The sequence below is a fragment of the Populus nigra genome, chromosome 7 (genome assembly GCF_951802175.1).
Source record: "Populus nigra chromosome 7, ddPopNigr1.1, whole genome shotgun sequence".
NCBI classification, from domain to species: Eukaryota; Viridiplantae; Streptophyta; class Magnoliopsida; order Malpighiales; family Salicaceae; genus Populus; species Populus nigra.
In genome coordinates this window covers 4,422,109-4,438,188 of record NC_084858.1, presented here as the reverse complement: position 1 = coordinate 4,438,188, position 16,080 = coordinate 4,422,109, and the positions used below count along the sequence as shown (strand labels likewise).

The 16,080-nt window shown below is 32.0% G+C and overlaps 2 protein-coding genes across 2 annotated transcripts; both read right to left on the bottom strand.

The window, feature by feature from the left end:
- Window positions 1–1,323: 1,323 nt before the first annotated feature.
- LOC133698849 (lysine histidine transporter-like 8) lies at window positions 1,324–4,621 on the bottom strand. The gene is made up of 6 exons (XM_062121938.1): window positions 4,601–4,621; window positions 3,384–4,470; window positions 3,008–3,147; window positions 2,493–2,926; window positions 2,139–2,270; window positions 1,324–1,974 (listed from the first exon to the last, which is right to left on the bottom strand). The coding sequence occupies exons 2-6, from the start codon at window positions 3,704–3,706 to the stop codon at window positions 1,480–1,482; spliced, it is 1,524 nt and encodes a 507-aa protein (XP_061977922.1). The 5' UTR covers window positions 3,707–4,470; window positions 4,601–4,621; the 3' UTR covers window positions 1,324–1,479.
- Window positions 4,622–13,019: 8,398 nt separating this feature from the next.
- On the bottom strand, window positions 13,020–16,080 carry LOC133698772 (lysine histidine transporter-like 8). Its single transcript, XM_062121824.1, has 5 exons — window positions 15,578–16,080; window positions 15,338–15,474; window positions 14,699–15,126; window positions 13,786–13,917; window positions 13,020–13,672 (listed from the first exon to the last, which is right to left on the bottom strand). The coding sequence occupies exons 1-5, from the start codon at window positions 15,973–15,975 to the stop codon at window positions 13,184–13,186; spliced, it is 1,584 nt and encodes a 527-aa protein (XP_061977808.1). The 5' UTR covers window positions 15,976–16,080; the 3' UTR covers window positions 13,020–13,183.

Below are 16,080 nucleotides of genomic sequence, written 5' to 3'. Positions count from 1 at the left end.
GCTTTAATTACTTGGCTTGGTGTTGTGCAACAGTCCTGTGATATCACTTGCTCAAGTTCTTGAGGCTGGTGAGAAAGATATAGCAAAAAACAAAAAACCTACAAAGGCCTTAATTGGAAGCAGTAGATAAGAGGTTTATATATATCACTAAGCTCAGGAGGTCAGCATGAGAAATCATCACGTCTGACACCAGCAATGACATCCTATTCCTTAATTTCCTTAATTTTACAAATTTAAATCAACACTGATCTTCTCATGCTCCACATCTGGTAGTGGTGTCACTGAAGAAAAAGCAAAACCTAATTTGGCTTTCGACAATCATAAATTAATGCATTAAATGGAAAAAAGATTTCTCCACGAAAATCTTGTTTTATAATGTCAAGGTGTCCGAGTATTTTACTTGATTTGTTTTCGGGCGAATTTCTCTACTCTAGTTTTTTATTATAAAAAAAGTTTGAATTCTAATTTTTTAAAAAATAATAGAGATATTATATCAATTAAGCTATAACTTATTGACAATTTTCCCTATACTTGAATCAATGATTTTAAATATAATCCAAATACTAAATCTTTCACTCTAGAATAAAAAGTAATTAAAAGTAGAATATTTTTGAAATGTTAGTGGAATATTAAAAGTAATTAAAAGTAGAATATTTTTAGTATCATTGTCCAAACCATAAAAAAAACAATACAGAAGATTATAAGTCGAACTTGATATCATTCTCCTCTCGTTGTCCGTTTTGAAAGGTTAGTGGAGAGTGTTTTTAAAATTATTTTTTTTATTTAAAAATATATTAAAATAATTATTTTTAAATTTTTATATTAATACATTAAAATAATTAAAAAACACTAAAATAACATTAATTTAATATTTTTTAAAATAATTAAATATATTTTTAAAACACGCATAAATACAATTGGAACCGCAATACCTCTGTTTTTATCTCAAGCTTAAAAGTTGTTAGACTCGGCTTTGAGGTAATGGCTTAATTAATTTGTCCACAACAAATCTTTTTAATTTTTTTTTAAAAAATTATTTAAAGTCAGGTCTCAATTTATCCAAGTAGAGTCAAAAGTTTACCAGTCAAGTTGTAATGGCTTACCAGTCAAGTTGTAATTTTAAGAACTCGTAAATGTGAAGAAACCGAAGATATACCCATAAGAAATACTCTGATCCACGACCCATTAGATCAGGGAACAAGGAATCAGAACCCAAAGATCTGTAGAACAAGGTCATTGAAGCCAGCAAGAATATTTTTAAAATATGAAACGAATTGATTAACAAAGTTGACACGAGGATAATGAAAATTATCATATGATAGATTGGCAAGTGAAACCATCTTCAAAATAGAGAAGATGCTGATATAATTTTTTATAATTAGAGAATTCAAAGTTGAAATTTTATACATAATTTGGTATATTAAGTGAATTAACATATACAAAAAATTGTAGCATTTTTCCTACACTCATTATCAACTATCATTCGGGGTGGAAGAAGTTGGCATGTAGGCCTTTGGTAGCCAAATTCCAAACTGCTGCAACGACCAATAGAACACTCAGAACCATGCCTAAGCATCCAAGTCCTAGATTAAGACACCACATGACACCATGGCCCTTTTGATGGGGTTTCTTGATCGAAATCCACATGAAGCATGGATAAGCCAGTGTAAGGGGTAACGCGATTCCTCCGATTAAAGCAGCCAGGCTAGGTAAAAATGGAAAAGCCACAGCTATAAAGAAGGCCAATCCTCCGAAAAAAAGCCGAAACCCGGTGCGAACCCACCACGAGCATCGCTTGTTCTTCATGCAAGTGTACCTGAATTCCAGGTTGTCGAAAACTGGCATGGCGTAGATTTGGAAAGAACTAAGGCAGTTAATCACCACTAGCAAGTATACAAGGCCCTTCGCAAATTTTGATGTGTCGTGTCCATGCAACTGCATAAATGCAGTCAACATCCCTCCATTCGAGCGTATCTGCCAAAGCAGTAGCAAATAATTAGCATATGCAAAAGATTGGCCGTGATGCTGAAATTAAAAGTAGTTGAATGATATGTCATCACTCATTATGCTACAGTTTTCAGGTTTATGGGATGCAATAAATTGACTGTAGAACAGAGAACAGAAAGCTGTGCTTTTACCTTGTTTCCATAAGTCCAAAATCCAGCAATTGCAATAGGAAACAAGCAAATGGCTATTATTATGTATGATAGAGTCACTCCTCTCCACATTAGCTTTTTGGATGGACATTTTGAACTTGAAGGCAGGGTGCCCTGCATCAAACATCACATTCTCTTTAATCTTTTATATATATAGAAGCTAAGAAAGGTACAGATATTACAAAAATCAATGGGCTTTCCACGCTCAAATGAGAGCAGGACATGTCATATAATTTAATATATTTTTTCTGGGCCTTCAATTTTTATATATATTACTAATTTGAGTAGCCTAAAAAGTAAAAATTAGTAATAAATTGATCATTAGAGTATTCTTGCCTGGATTTCAAGAACAAGATTGTGACCCCTGAAAGCAAGCACAATCATCCCAATTGCATTCAAGACATCAAACATTTCAGACATGCCAGATTCCTCCTTCTGTGAATTATAAGATACACCACGAGGCCTGCCCTTAGAGATGGGCAGTGCCCAGATCAGAGTACAATAGGCAATGGCAGTGACTGCACCGATAAGGGAGAACCCAGCAATGGAATTCAAGTTAGGCCGTTGAGCCAATGCTATAGCCATGCAAGTGAAGACCAAAAACCACCCTGCCCCTGCCAATGGATTGTCTTCAATTGTAGCCTCACCTCGAAACATCATTTTGAAGAAAAGCTCCATAGTTCCAGCTCCTCTGATAATCAGCAACACACATGAGCCCCCGGATAAATACATTACTGGAAATATAGCCAGCAACTTCCCAAGTTTTGGACCTGTCCACAGACACAATAACATAAGTTACCTGAAAAAAAGCAAGAAAATCTACCTAGAAATTTGAAATTTTTGGTGCTAACCAAAGGCGGCTATTGCAAGTTGGAGATATCTGCTGTAGCGAGTTCCAATTCCAGGTACTGATTCATGAAGTTGGACAAGAACCCATATGGTATAGAGTTGCCAGGTAAATGCTAGCGACAAGCATATGATTCCCCATGCCCTGCAACCATTGGAGAATTTACCATGACTCAGCAAGCCATCATTAATTTAATATTTCCCTTTTCTGCATTGCCCAGTTGGCTATAGCTCAACCATTTAAAATTGCTAGCTTATGCTGTTTCTTTTTCTACACTATTTTTACCAAGCAAGACATTTAAAATTATGTAAGAGATAGCTTTTTGATGCATGCGTCGGAGAATCTGTCAAGAGAGAAAAAAATGTTCTTGCTTGACTTACCATCCAAGAGTGGAAAATGCCACAGGAAGTAGAAGGGCTTGAATCCCAATTCCTGAAGAAAGTAAATGAAACACGGAAGTAACAGTATTGCCATTTCTTGATTCGGTAATAGGAAGCCAAGCTTCTTGTGGGTTGACCTCAGACAGGTAGCCTGAACTATCTGAGGAATCATAAACCCCCATGCTTGTACTCGTAGCAGCACTCTGCTTTTCTCGCATGGAACTTGCTGCAACACTGATGACATGAAGAGATAATTCAGTGCCGGTGGCTGAACTGGGAAGGTTGTGGAAAGGTAATTGTTCAACATTGCCAATTTCTCCCATGACTTTTCTTTTTTTTGCTTTTGCTTGATAATTTTCTACAACCTCACAGTTCTCGTGGGAACAATTTGTGAAAGCAACTACAGCTGAGAAGGCGTGACAGCGGCAACCTTTAGCTAGCGAATGTGGGATGCCGTGTGTGGATACAGAAGACGCAACGCATGATATTTAAACTATATACGACGTCACAAGGACACAGCATGAGTTGACATCACAAAATGACGTCCTGTTTTTTTACCCATAATTAAACTAGTGCCAATCACCAGCTAAGTGGAGTATAATCTGAAAGATTTTCCAAAACAAATCGAACATTCCAAATCATGTTAAAAAAACTGGATGGATTGTCATGTAATTATTTCGGAGTTGATTTAATTAAACTTTGATGACTCGGTAGCTTATTTTATGATTTATCTCCATCAGAATCAGAATAAAATTTTATCAATAATTTTTTTTTAATAAAGTGATATGATTGTTTTTTTTTCAAAAAAAAAATTTGTAAAACAACATTCAATTCAAAAACCTAAAACCTTGTCTAAAACTCACCTACCCAAGACAAAACACGGGTCTTCAACCGATCTTGTAACTATTGCATACTTTTCTTTAGGTGCGTGAATGGGAAAGACAAGTGGAAAAAGAAAGAAAAAAAGAAAAAACTCGTTTGAGAGGGATCATGAGAACAGGAGGTCCGAAGAGCCAGCGTGGTTCTTTCAAAGAAATTTCTTGTATCCCATCTTCCTCCCCATCTACGATCTAACTCGTTGGAATTCCTGTCCAAAGAGGAAAAAACATCAAAATAAATAAAAAAGAGTTGCCGTTAATGGACAAAACTTGTATGCTCTTCCCATTTAAAGGTAAATTTCATTCTGAATTCAACCACCAGAATCCAGATACACACACCTTTTGGATATGATGATGATGATGATGATGTGACCCACCATTGATGGGTTGTGGCATTTATTTCGTGCTGTCAAAGCGTGGGGCGTTTTTTTTTTTTCTTTTATCGAAGTGGGTGAGGGGCCTCAAATCTCGAATCTCGAGACCCTAGAGGAAGGCAGGGCAATGAAACATGGGGACATGTTTCACCATTGAAGTCCTAGCCGTCTGTTAAATGGGTTCGTTATCTGTATTTCGATTTGAGACTTTTCTAACAAATGCTTTCGCTGGAGTGTGCATCATGTGTAGAAAATTAGAATGAAAGAAAATTTAGTTGTTATGATTATTATTCCCAAATTTTAATAAGCTAAATTTGATCATTAAATATAACTTTATACGGGATCCATTTAAAAATATTATTATTATTATTATTCTTTTTATTTCAAAAATATTCTCTTGCTTTTTGTTTTTAATTGTCTCAAAATAATTATTTATTCAAAATATTAAGTTATTATATTATTGTTCCAGTAGCAGTTCAGTTTACTTATTTTCTTTAGCGTTAAAAAAAGTCTAGGTGTTACAGATATTTTTTCTAGTAGAAATAAAATTAAATCATTGATTTGATATGATTTAGTTTTCTTAATGGGTCTACAAGCAACCCAGATGACTGATGAAAAATAGTTTAATTCAAAATAAATATTTAAGATAAATTTTTTTTTTATAAATATTAAAATGACAACATATTAGATCAGGTCAACCTGAATTGAAAGATGAAATTATAAAATCTAATTTTCAATCACCTAGTGTTGAAAGATGAAATTGAATCAATTAAAAAAATAACTTAAGCTAACCATGATTAACCCGTCAAATTCATGACTCAAGTTATATATGAAACAAGGATAACCTCGTAGAAAAAAAATCAAAATAAATTATAAAGCCTAATTTCTAACCAATCAAATACTGAATGATGAAATTGAAAAAAAAAATCAATTAAAAAAAACTCGACTAAATGAACTCATCAAACTTGCAGCCCGAATCATAAGTTTGGGATAACATTATTAAAATTAAATTGAAAAAAAGTATAAAAATTCAATTTTCAATAAACCTAACATTGAAAGATAAAATTAAAACTAAAAAAATATAAATAAAAAATAAACAAAAATAAACAAAATATTATTCTAGTGAGTAATATTCTATAAGAAGGGGTATAATAAGTTCCCCTCTTTTTTTTTTGTTTTTTTTGTTTTTGGTTAATTAACTAATATACTAAACCATGTGGGGAATTTACTGTTCCCCACACACAAAATACTGTGGATTACAACAGTAATCCACAGTGATTCTTCTCCCCTTTTTTTTTTTTTCAACTTTCTTATTTTTTCTTTTTTGTCATTTATTTTTTTTTCAAAATTATTTTTGTTGATTTTACCTTTTAAAATTTTTGCTTTGTAATTTTTTTTCTTTAAAATACTATGGATTGCTATGATGTTTTTCCACTTAATTTTTCTATTTTATTTCTTTATTTTTCAAAATTATATTTGTTGATTTTTTTTAATATTGAGCTGATTAAAAATTTAGCTTTATAATTTTTTTCTTTAAAACACTGTGAATTGTTGCAGTGTTTTTCCATGTGATTTTTTTATGATTTTTTTCAAAATTATCTTTGTTGATTTTTTTTAAATATTGAGTTGGTTAAGAATTATAATTACAATAAAACTAAATCATATGAGGAAAGCGTTGTACTTTTTCTCACAAAACACTGTGGATTGCTACAATATTTCTCTAAATGGTTTTTTATTTTATTTTATTTGAAAAAAGCGTTATAGTTTTTCTCGCAAAACATTGTCAATTGCTGCAACGTTTTTTCTCATGGGTTTTTTTCCTTCCAAAATTATCTTTGTTGGTTTTTTTTTAATATTAAGTTGGTAGAGAATTTAGCTTTGTAATTTTTTTTCTTTTTATTAACTGAAAAGTTAAATCATGTGGCGAAAGCACTGTATCTTTTCTCACAAAACACTATAAATTACTACAAATCATTTTGTTCAGTCTCTAAGTTTTGGATCACCAACACAATTTTTTTTTTCGTCATGAAATATTTGCTCCATCATACCTTTAATTTTTATTACTTATCTAGCGCTGGTTCACAATTATAATACTATCAAATATATTTGTTTTATAAGCCCGCGGCAGCGCGCAGGCATGTCATCTTATGTGTACATAAAGAAGGTTAAAAATACCATGATCATTAAAAAAATCTTATAAAGATGCACGATGTTTTTTTTTTCCACGAGGTAACAAGTTTTCAAAGCAATTGGATTTCTTTAAATTTCAAGTATCATGCGTTTAACAAAAAAAAAAGAAGAAAGTGGTAAGAGAGAGATGCAAACTTTATCTACAAGACTCACACAACAAAGCCCTTTCCCTGCGAAAACTAGGATGAGAATTTAACCTGAAATTGATAGATACCAACTCAACCCAACTGACATGAATTGATAGACAATTTGTAGTTCCGATCGAGTTTCGAGTAAAATCTGAAGGTAAAAAATTAGATTTTATTTTGAATATGGATATTAGCCTACCCAACTTGGAATAAATAAATAATAAATTTTTTTTAAAAATTACATATATATATCAACCTAATCATATACTAAATAGTTATAAATTATATTATTTGAGTTCAGGTTATGGATATTCAATAAGTAATCGAAACCCAATCAGATCAAATTTGAGTATAAAAAATCAATTCAAGTTCAAATACAAATAGTTAAAAACTCCATCGACCGGTAAATATCCATTGACAGCAAAGAGAGGTTGAGGAGAAATTGGGATCAAATGCTGTCCTGGCCAATCTTAATTCTCAAGTCTTGAGAACCCTTCCACTTCTACCAAAAAGTAAATAAATTAAAGACTATCAAGGGAACATATTTTTGGTACACCACTTCGAGGATGCACTAATTTTTGAGCCGATAGATTTGCAAACATCTCTTTCAGTTGTCTCCAGAATTAAAAAGGAGTTCTTATTTGTCCATCTCAATTGCCACTTGAAGAATTATTGGTTGAACTGGTGAATTTGCCCCCTCGGAATTATTACTCTACAGCTTAAATTCCAAAAAAGCTTTGGTAAATTTGGTTCCAATTCATTGGTGACTTTTCACTTTGCGTTTTGGAAGTATAATAACAGTTATTTTTTAAAGTGTTTTTTATTTAAAAATATATCAAAATAATATTTTTTTATTTTTTAAAAATTATTTTTAATATTAATACATTAAAATAATTTGAAAAAATTAAAAAAAAAAAACATAATGCTCGGTAGCACTTTAATCATGCAATGTTTGATAAGCAACAGCCCAGCGTTTCCGAAGAAAGAATCACCAGACAGTGGCCACTAATGGAAAGAACTTTTGTCCTAGCTTTTATGGTGCGCCTGTTATGCAACTTAGGAAATTTCGTCCCTTTTCCCCATAATAGCTTGCACCGCCGAGACAATTAGCTCCATAATTTTTTTTACCCATTAATTTGCTTATTTGTCTATATAATATCATTATAAAACCAAGCGAATGAATTCATAATTTAAAACCTAGCTCTTTATTTGATAGATCAAGAAGAATTTTAGTTCCACACTAGGTCAGTCCTGGCTGGCTCTAATTCACTAACCCGAAGGAAAAAATATTGTTGATGTGAATGTTTGATTCTTTGTAATGCGGTAATTTCAAACCAATCACTGCCTTTTTGACCAACCAAAGAGTTCATTTCTTGCATAGAAAGCTAGAGTTAAACCCTTCCATGGTTGAGTTGAATTCAACTCGGTATGGGTTTGGTTAACTACTAAACCTAGGAGTCAAGAGGACATGCCCTAGAATAGATCTAACTTGGCATGGGCTTGACCAAGCGTTGAACCTAAATGCTAAGGGGACGTGTCCAGAGACGAACCCAACTTAGCATGAGCTCGACCAAACGCTGAGTCCCAAGTGTTAAGGTGATATGCCCCAGGGCGAACCCAACCTGACATGGACCTGGTCAAGCGCGGAGCTCAAATTACAAAGGGACCTGCCTCTAGGCAGACCTAACCTGGAATGGACTAGGTGAAAAGATAAGCCTAAGTACTAAAAAGACTTGTCTCAAGATAAACCTTTCTTGATATAGGTTCATTTAAGTGTCGAAGAAAGCCAGGTGTCAAGGGAGGCCCTTGACAAACAACAACTAGTAATGAAAGATCCTCAAAGAATGAGAAGAAATTCTGGTATTTTTTTTGTTGATAAACCGCCATGAAAGTTAATATCAATGATATTTATCTCTTATTAATATTAATTTTTAAGATAATTATCTTTAATTAATGATAATAACAAGGATATTTGTAGGCTATTAATTGGTTATGTATGTGATTTCTAATCCCCATTAATGCTATGATGGAAATATATGCCTTTACCCTTTCAGAATACATGGGATTACTGGATCTGAAGAATATAAATACTTCTCAGTCCATTTATGTTAAGGAGTTTAGAACTTTTATTCAAAATAGATAAATTCTTATGAGTACTAAAATATTTATGACATCAAAATAAGAATAAACACTTTGGTTTTTGAAACTTAATGCTCTTTATTGTAGTTATTATTTTTTTTCCTTTTAAAAATTACTAATTTTATTATTGGAGTATCCTCAAATCTTAAAACAAAAAACTTTTTATAAATATCGGAAGGCACTCATAGTTGGATAATTTCTATAAAGATGGAGAATAAAAACTTTTAAACAATAAACTTTGTTTGACTCATAATCCAACCACCAAAGAATCTTATTTCTAATGTTTGTAGCGTCATCTTCTTTGATGTTAAATCTTGGACTTTGTAATCTTGTGAGATGAAATCCCATTACTTTGTGTTGGTTTTGGTCATTGTAAAAGATATACAACTTTGACTTGCTATAGGCGACTTCTTTTTAAAAGATTTTTACCGTTGATCGTCCTTGTTATGTGGACTTAACCTAACGAGCATCTCGAAGTCTATATTGTATGTGGCTTCCTTTTTTCCATGATAAGAATAAGAGTTATAGTTGTTTTTCACTTGTTCTTACTCTCATATTAATTAATTAAAGAGAATTCATTCCATAATGTTAACTAGTCCAATGAGAAAATGAAAATAAATAGAAAAAAAAATAGCATATATTTTATTTCACTCATATAACTTACCAATAGAAATGGTGTTTCTTAATCTTTCAAAAAAATAAAGTATCATCTTTATTTTGTTCATATTGGAGTAAAGAAACAATAGAAGTTTCACTAGAAGGAGAAGAGAAGATTCTTATGGCAACCCTCAATCCTTGCTTCACCGGCTACGCTCACCACAAGTCACAGCCATGATTCTTGAAACATAACCATGCTCTTCGTCTTCAGAGAAGATTCGTATGCGAAAATTAAAATAAAGGCGAATCACTCCATCAAAGAGTAGATAAGTTTACCCAGAAGCATCCATGTGGATGCATGACTTTACTGAATGCACATATTTGAAACTGTAATAATTGTTGTTTTCAAAAAAAAGTTATATAAAAAAATATTAAAATAATCTTTTTAAAGAATTATTTTTAAAACCACGTTACCCAATAATACACACCAACCAATAATACACCCCAAGGTGCGCGCCTTGTCAGGTTTGATGAAGTGGGGCAAACGTGCCCACCCTCCATGTTAGCAAAACGTTAAGGAAGGCCCATAATTGAAAAAAAGGAAAGAGATAGCCCCCCCACGAGCTTGGTTCAGATGATAGGGACAACAAGGTTGATTTGCTTTAAGATTTAGGACTCAAGTTTCGTTATTATTTCTTCTAAAAATATAGTATAGTAATTAACTAACAATGGGAGCTACTCACATAGTATAGTAGTGTTTAGTAGAACAATTTTTTTAATTTTTTTTTTAATTTTATCTTTTAATATTAAATTTATTAGGGATTAAGTTTAATAATTTATTTTAATTTTTTATGAGATTATTCTAGTTTCATAACCTGAGTTACTAGTTTTACAGGTTAATTTGGTTGACTCGAGTATTATTAGGTTATTTTTTAATTGATTTTTTTAATTTTATCCTTTATTGATTGAAATTAAAGTGTATAATTTATTTTGGTTTGCTTTATATAAGATTATCTTAGTCTCATGACTCGATTTAATGGTTTGACAGGTTAAACCAGACTGATTTAGTTTTTTTTTTTTTGTTTTTTAATTAATTTTTTTTCTTTCAATCTGCCTTTCAATATTAGAATGATTGAGAATTGAACTTTATAATTTCTTTTGATTTATTTTTTATTGGGTTATCTTGATTTTATAATTTAGATTTGATAGGTTAACTCAATTTTACTTAATTGTTTTTTTTGTTTTTTTAATTGATTTTTTTAATTTTATTCTTCAATATTAGATGGATAAAGAATTAAGATTCAATATGTTTTTTTGATTTGATTTTTATGAGTTTATCACTTTCTTATGACCCGGATCTTGAATTTTATATGTTAACCTGGGTTAACCCAGGTTAATCAAATATATTATCATTTCGATACTTAAAAAAAAAATATCATCTTAAGATTTTTTTTGTCAAATTATGTTTTTCAGTTATCCATATTATTTTTGAACTTATCAAATTAATCGAATCACATCAAATAAATTTTTAGACGGTTTAATTTTTTTCTTCTTAAAAACACACTAAAAATACCTATATATTTTTTATTTTGTAAAATGTTTTTTGATCTGATACATGATATATCGCAACTAAATGATAAGGTTTATATCTAATTGATTATAATATATATAATGGAGTAAAAAATATTTGACGCATGAATGTGAAAAATAAAACATGTCCTTACAAACGTGTGTTATAATCAATAGAGAATAAAACATGTCCTTACAAACTGTATTGACTTCCATTAAATAAAATAAAATAAAATAAAAAGGGAAAGGGCCCATTTTAAAACGTGAATGACATTTCTCCATAGAGAATAAATGATGTCGTGATGTGTATAGTGAATAGTAAAAAAATAATAATAAAAAAGTGATGGTTAAAGTAGAAGCCACGACCTTTTCCTTTCCTTGCTTTATTTTGTGCCTAAAGTTAAAAAGAAATCCAGAAAAAACGACATCATTTGAGAGAGATTGAAGAAGGTTGGTCATGCTCAACAACCATAGAATGCGTAGGATATTTATTTTTCTCCACGAAATTAAAAATTATTTTTCTCCATGAAATCTTTTTTAATGTAGAATAACACTATTCTTTCTAGTATCATTTTAAAAAAATTAATAGACGAATGAATTCTATAAGTTTAATAATTAAAATTTCTTTAAAAGGTGATCCTCGGAATTACCTTTTATATATATATATATATATATATATATATATATATATATATATATAAATAAATATCCTACGCATTCTATGGTTGTTGAGCATGACCCTTTATATATATATATATATATATATAAATTAATAGCATATTTTCATTATTCTTGTGTCACCAATTAATCTTTCTTCTTTCGAATAGCTGAGAGCAATACCTAATTTTTAATTTGTGAGGAGGCTGCAACTATTTCATGATCAAACGGATGTATATTCCATGTATATGTAGTCGAGATGAGGAAACTCAAACAAATTAAGAGGTTTAAAATGAATAAAATATAGAAAAAGCAAAAAACTACAAAAAAGTTGTTTTTTTTTAATGAACAATTGAAAGTAACTAGTAACTACACTAATAAATAAATAGCAAGATTAATGTCCAAGTAAACTCAGACAATAAGCTAAATCATGCTTAGAATATACTTTCCCGAATATCAGGTGCCTAGCTATAAAACATAGGCTGCCGAAATTGAAACTGCCGCAGCTGAATTATAGGAAATTTTGCTTTTTCTTTCGCACTTTGTTTGTTTTTGTATTTTAAAGATGTTTTAAAAAAAATTAAAATTTTTTTATTTTATTTTTATTTCAAAATAATATTTTTTTTGATATTTTTAGATTATTTTGATATACTAATATCAAAAATAATTTTTAAAAATAAAAAATAATTTTATTTTAATATATTTCCAAGTGAAAAACACTTTGAAAAACAATTTCAACAATATTTTCGAACAAGTTTATATATATTGATTAGTCTCTTGAGTTGACCTAGTATCAAATTTAGTCATCGACAATAAAAGTGTTAACAATTTAGGCCATTTGCTGAAGTTTAATTGAAAATACTTATTTTGGGTGCAAACATTTTGCACTCACCATAAACAAAACGATGGAAATAAATCATGATGGGTTTGTTTTCCGAAAGATAATTGTGATGGTCAATTTTACTTTAGATGGCAAGGGTCGAAATTAGTAATAGCAATTCATTTCAATAGGGCTCATGAGCCCAGTTTACTATAAGGATTGACTCCATACAGATAATTAGTGGGCTAAATTGATAGGTCAAAGTAAGTAAAGAAAGGCCGGCAGAGGAGAAAATGAATCATGTATTGCAAAACGGTTATGTTACAAGCAAATCTTTTTTTTTTTGGGCTATTTATTTGCTTTCCTGCAAACAAATTTCACAATTACATATATATAAAAAATAATTATATATGAAAATCCCTCCTTTCGACGTTACATATTTATTCAATTACTTAGGCTTGAACCACTGGAATTTATTATCATTCTCTTTGATAACATATACTCCAGCAGCCATCAAACAAACGCTAAGAATCAAACCAATGATTCCTAGTCCCCAGTTAAGGTACCACATCTTGCTATACTTGGTCGGTTTCCTCATCTTAAGCCACATGAAGCATGGATAAGCCAATGTGACTGGCAGTGATATTCCTCCGACTAGACCACCTACACTTCCAATAGATGGGATTGCGACGGCCAAAAAGAAGACCCCGTACCCGAAGAACGCCCTCAAAATCACTCGGAGCCACCATTGGCATGGCCTCTTCATCCTCTTAGTGAAAATTGACTCTAACTCATCAAACATTGGCATGGCGTAGATTTGGAATGAGCTAAGAGCGTTTACTATGATAAGTAAACTAACGAGTCCCATGATAAATTGTGAGGTGTCTCTCCTTCGGTATGCATAGAAGGCAGATTGCAAACCACCATTTTTTGGTATCTGAAAACCAAGACAAGATCTGCTTTCTTTAGATTTAAAAGAAGAAGAAGAAGAAAACCACCTACACCAAAACTAATTTGGAAAGACGTAAATGTGAAAATTATAGAAAGTACCCTTTGACCGTATGCCCAGAAGCCTCCAATTGCAAGGGGGAATATACATGCTGCAATAACTGTATAAGCAGCCTTGGCACCCCTCCACATTGGCACACGAGATGGGTGCTTCTCACTTGAAGGCATAGTAGCCTGCAAAAAACATCAAATTGTACCCAAAACAGCTTTAGGAATTTAGGGTTATTTTTTAATCCTAGTAAAATGAAGAGCATGATATAATCTTCGCTATAATAATCTGTTGTACATTAGATTTCACATTTGACAAACAACCTTGGAATGAATGCCTATGATCTCGATAATTGAAAATCAAATAGTATTTTAATTTCTTTTAAGTCAAAAGTCAAAGGTCAAAGGTCAACTATTGTTGCTCGGAGTTTTTCTCCGTTCTTTGCATAGACTTGCAAATTACATGAAAAAGAATTCACATGGAATAAAGACTTCAACAAAACTGTTTCAATAAAAAAATAAAAAAGTTACTCTAAAGGAAAATTTCCCTTGGTCAGAAGATTGAGAAATAAAGGTTAAAGTTAAAGGTAAAAAAAAAATCTGCAAAATTAAAGAATTTTTAATTCCCTTATAAAACATGCTCTCACAGCACTAGTGAATATGCATTAATATTTTCAAAATTAAAAAATCTCTTACACTATTACCTATATTTCCACAAATTTCCAGCCATCAAGACCAAGTAAGTAAATCCTTAACATTTACCCTTAAGGTACACATAAGAGATCAACAACTCTAATAAAACTCAACCTACGTTGTTAACATATTCAGTTCCTTGCTCGTGCTTGAATTGCTTCCTATTTATGCAAGAACAGTTCTTAAAACACTATCCTTGCTTGATTCACAAAGTAATATATAAAAGCGGCACAAAAAAGAGGGAAATTTGAGAACTAGCTAAACATTTTGGTACCTGGATCTCAAGTATAAGATTGTGGCCTCTAAATGCAAAAGCAACAATGCCAAGTGCGTTAAGAACTTCAAAAAGCCTATCAACCTCCTTTGGTCCACGAACTGGTTTGTATGAAATTCCAGGCAGCCTGTCCTTGTTAACAGAAACCATCCACATAATTGTGCAGTACATAACAGCCGTGATGGACCCGATTAGGGAGACACCAGCTATTGAGTTCAAGTTTGGCAGCTGAGACAGAAGAACTGCAGCACTAGCAAACACCAGGTACCATTCCACTGGTGTTAATGTTTTGACTGTGCATGATTGACCACATACAGTCTGGAAAAATAATTTTGATGTTGATCCTCCAATTATGTTTAGAGCCACACATGTGCCTATTGATAGGTACAATATTGGGAACAGGCCCAGCCACTTTGCTTTCTTCTCACCTGAATTGTATAAGAAGCCACAATTTAGAACATATTAGTTGTCAAATAAGCACTATTCTTGTAATTGTAGCAATATCAGGGTGAGTTTTCTTTTGCATGTTAAGTTTCAGAAAAATAATATTTTGGTAAGTTGAATTTATAATTATCTTTTATTGAATCAAAAACATTTTTTTAATTTTGTTAATAGTTCAACAAAAAGATGAATACATACCGAAATTTGCACTCATAATTTGAAGATATCTGCTGTAGCGAACGCCAGTTTCAGTATTTTCATGGAGTTGCACAAGTAAATAAAGGGTGTAAAGCTGCCATGCGAAAGCAACAGTCAAGGCTATGAACCCCCATGCCCTGTAACAGAAAAATGATTAAGATCTCTCTGCTATAGTCTCCAAATTGGTTCAGTAACTAAAACTTGTTGAATCAAAGAATTAAGTATGATATTTTCACCTACCAGCCAAGGACAGTGAAGGCGACAGGGAGCACAAGTGCTTGAAAACCAATTCCTGAGCAAAGGCAATGAAACGCTGCATACCATGCGTTTCCATTTCGGGACTCGGTGATAGGAAGCCAAGCATCTTCAGGGTCTAGTCTAGTGAGCTTGAGAGCCCTTCTAATAGGACTACCTATAGGGGTAATAAAGCGAGGTGTTCTAATTCTTGGGGTTGCATTTCTTGGGGTTGAGTTTTTGGGGGTTTTGCTTGGAACAATATGATCAGGTGTGAGCAAAGGTGATCTAGACAACGACGGTGAATGAAATTGCGACGGAGGAGCTGATATCGGTGGCGTCGGTGCCACTGAGGCTGGTCTTGGTGTCACAGGAGTAGAGTTTGCATCAACAACTTCACCCATTATTTTCTTTTCTTTTAGTATTCTTCTGGTCCTCCCTTTGCCCACAAACTAAATAGTGAAGTTAGACTATATATATAGACCTTGATTTCCTTATTTTATGCATTA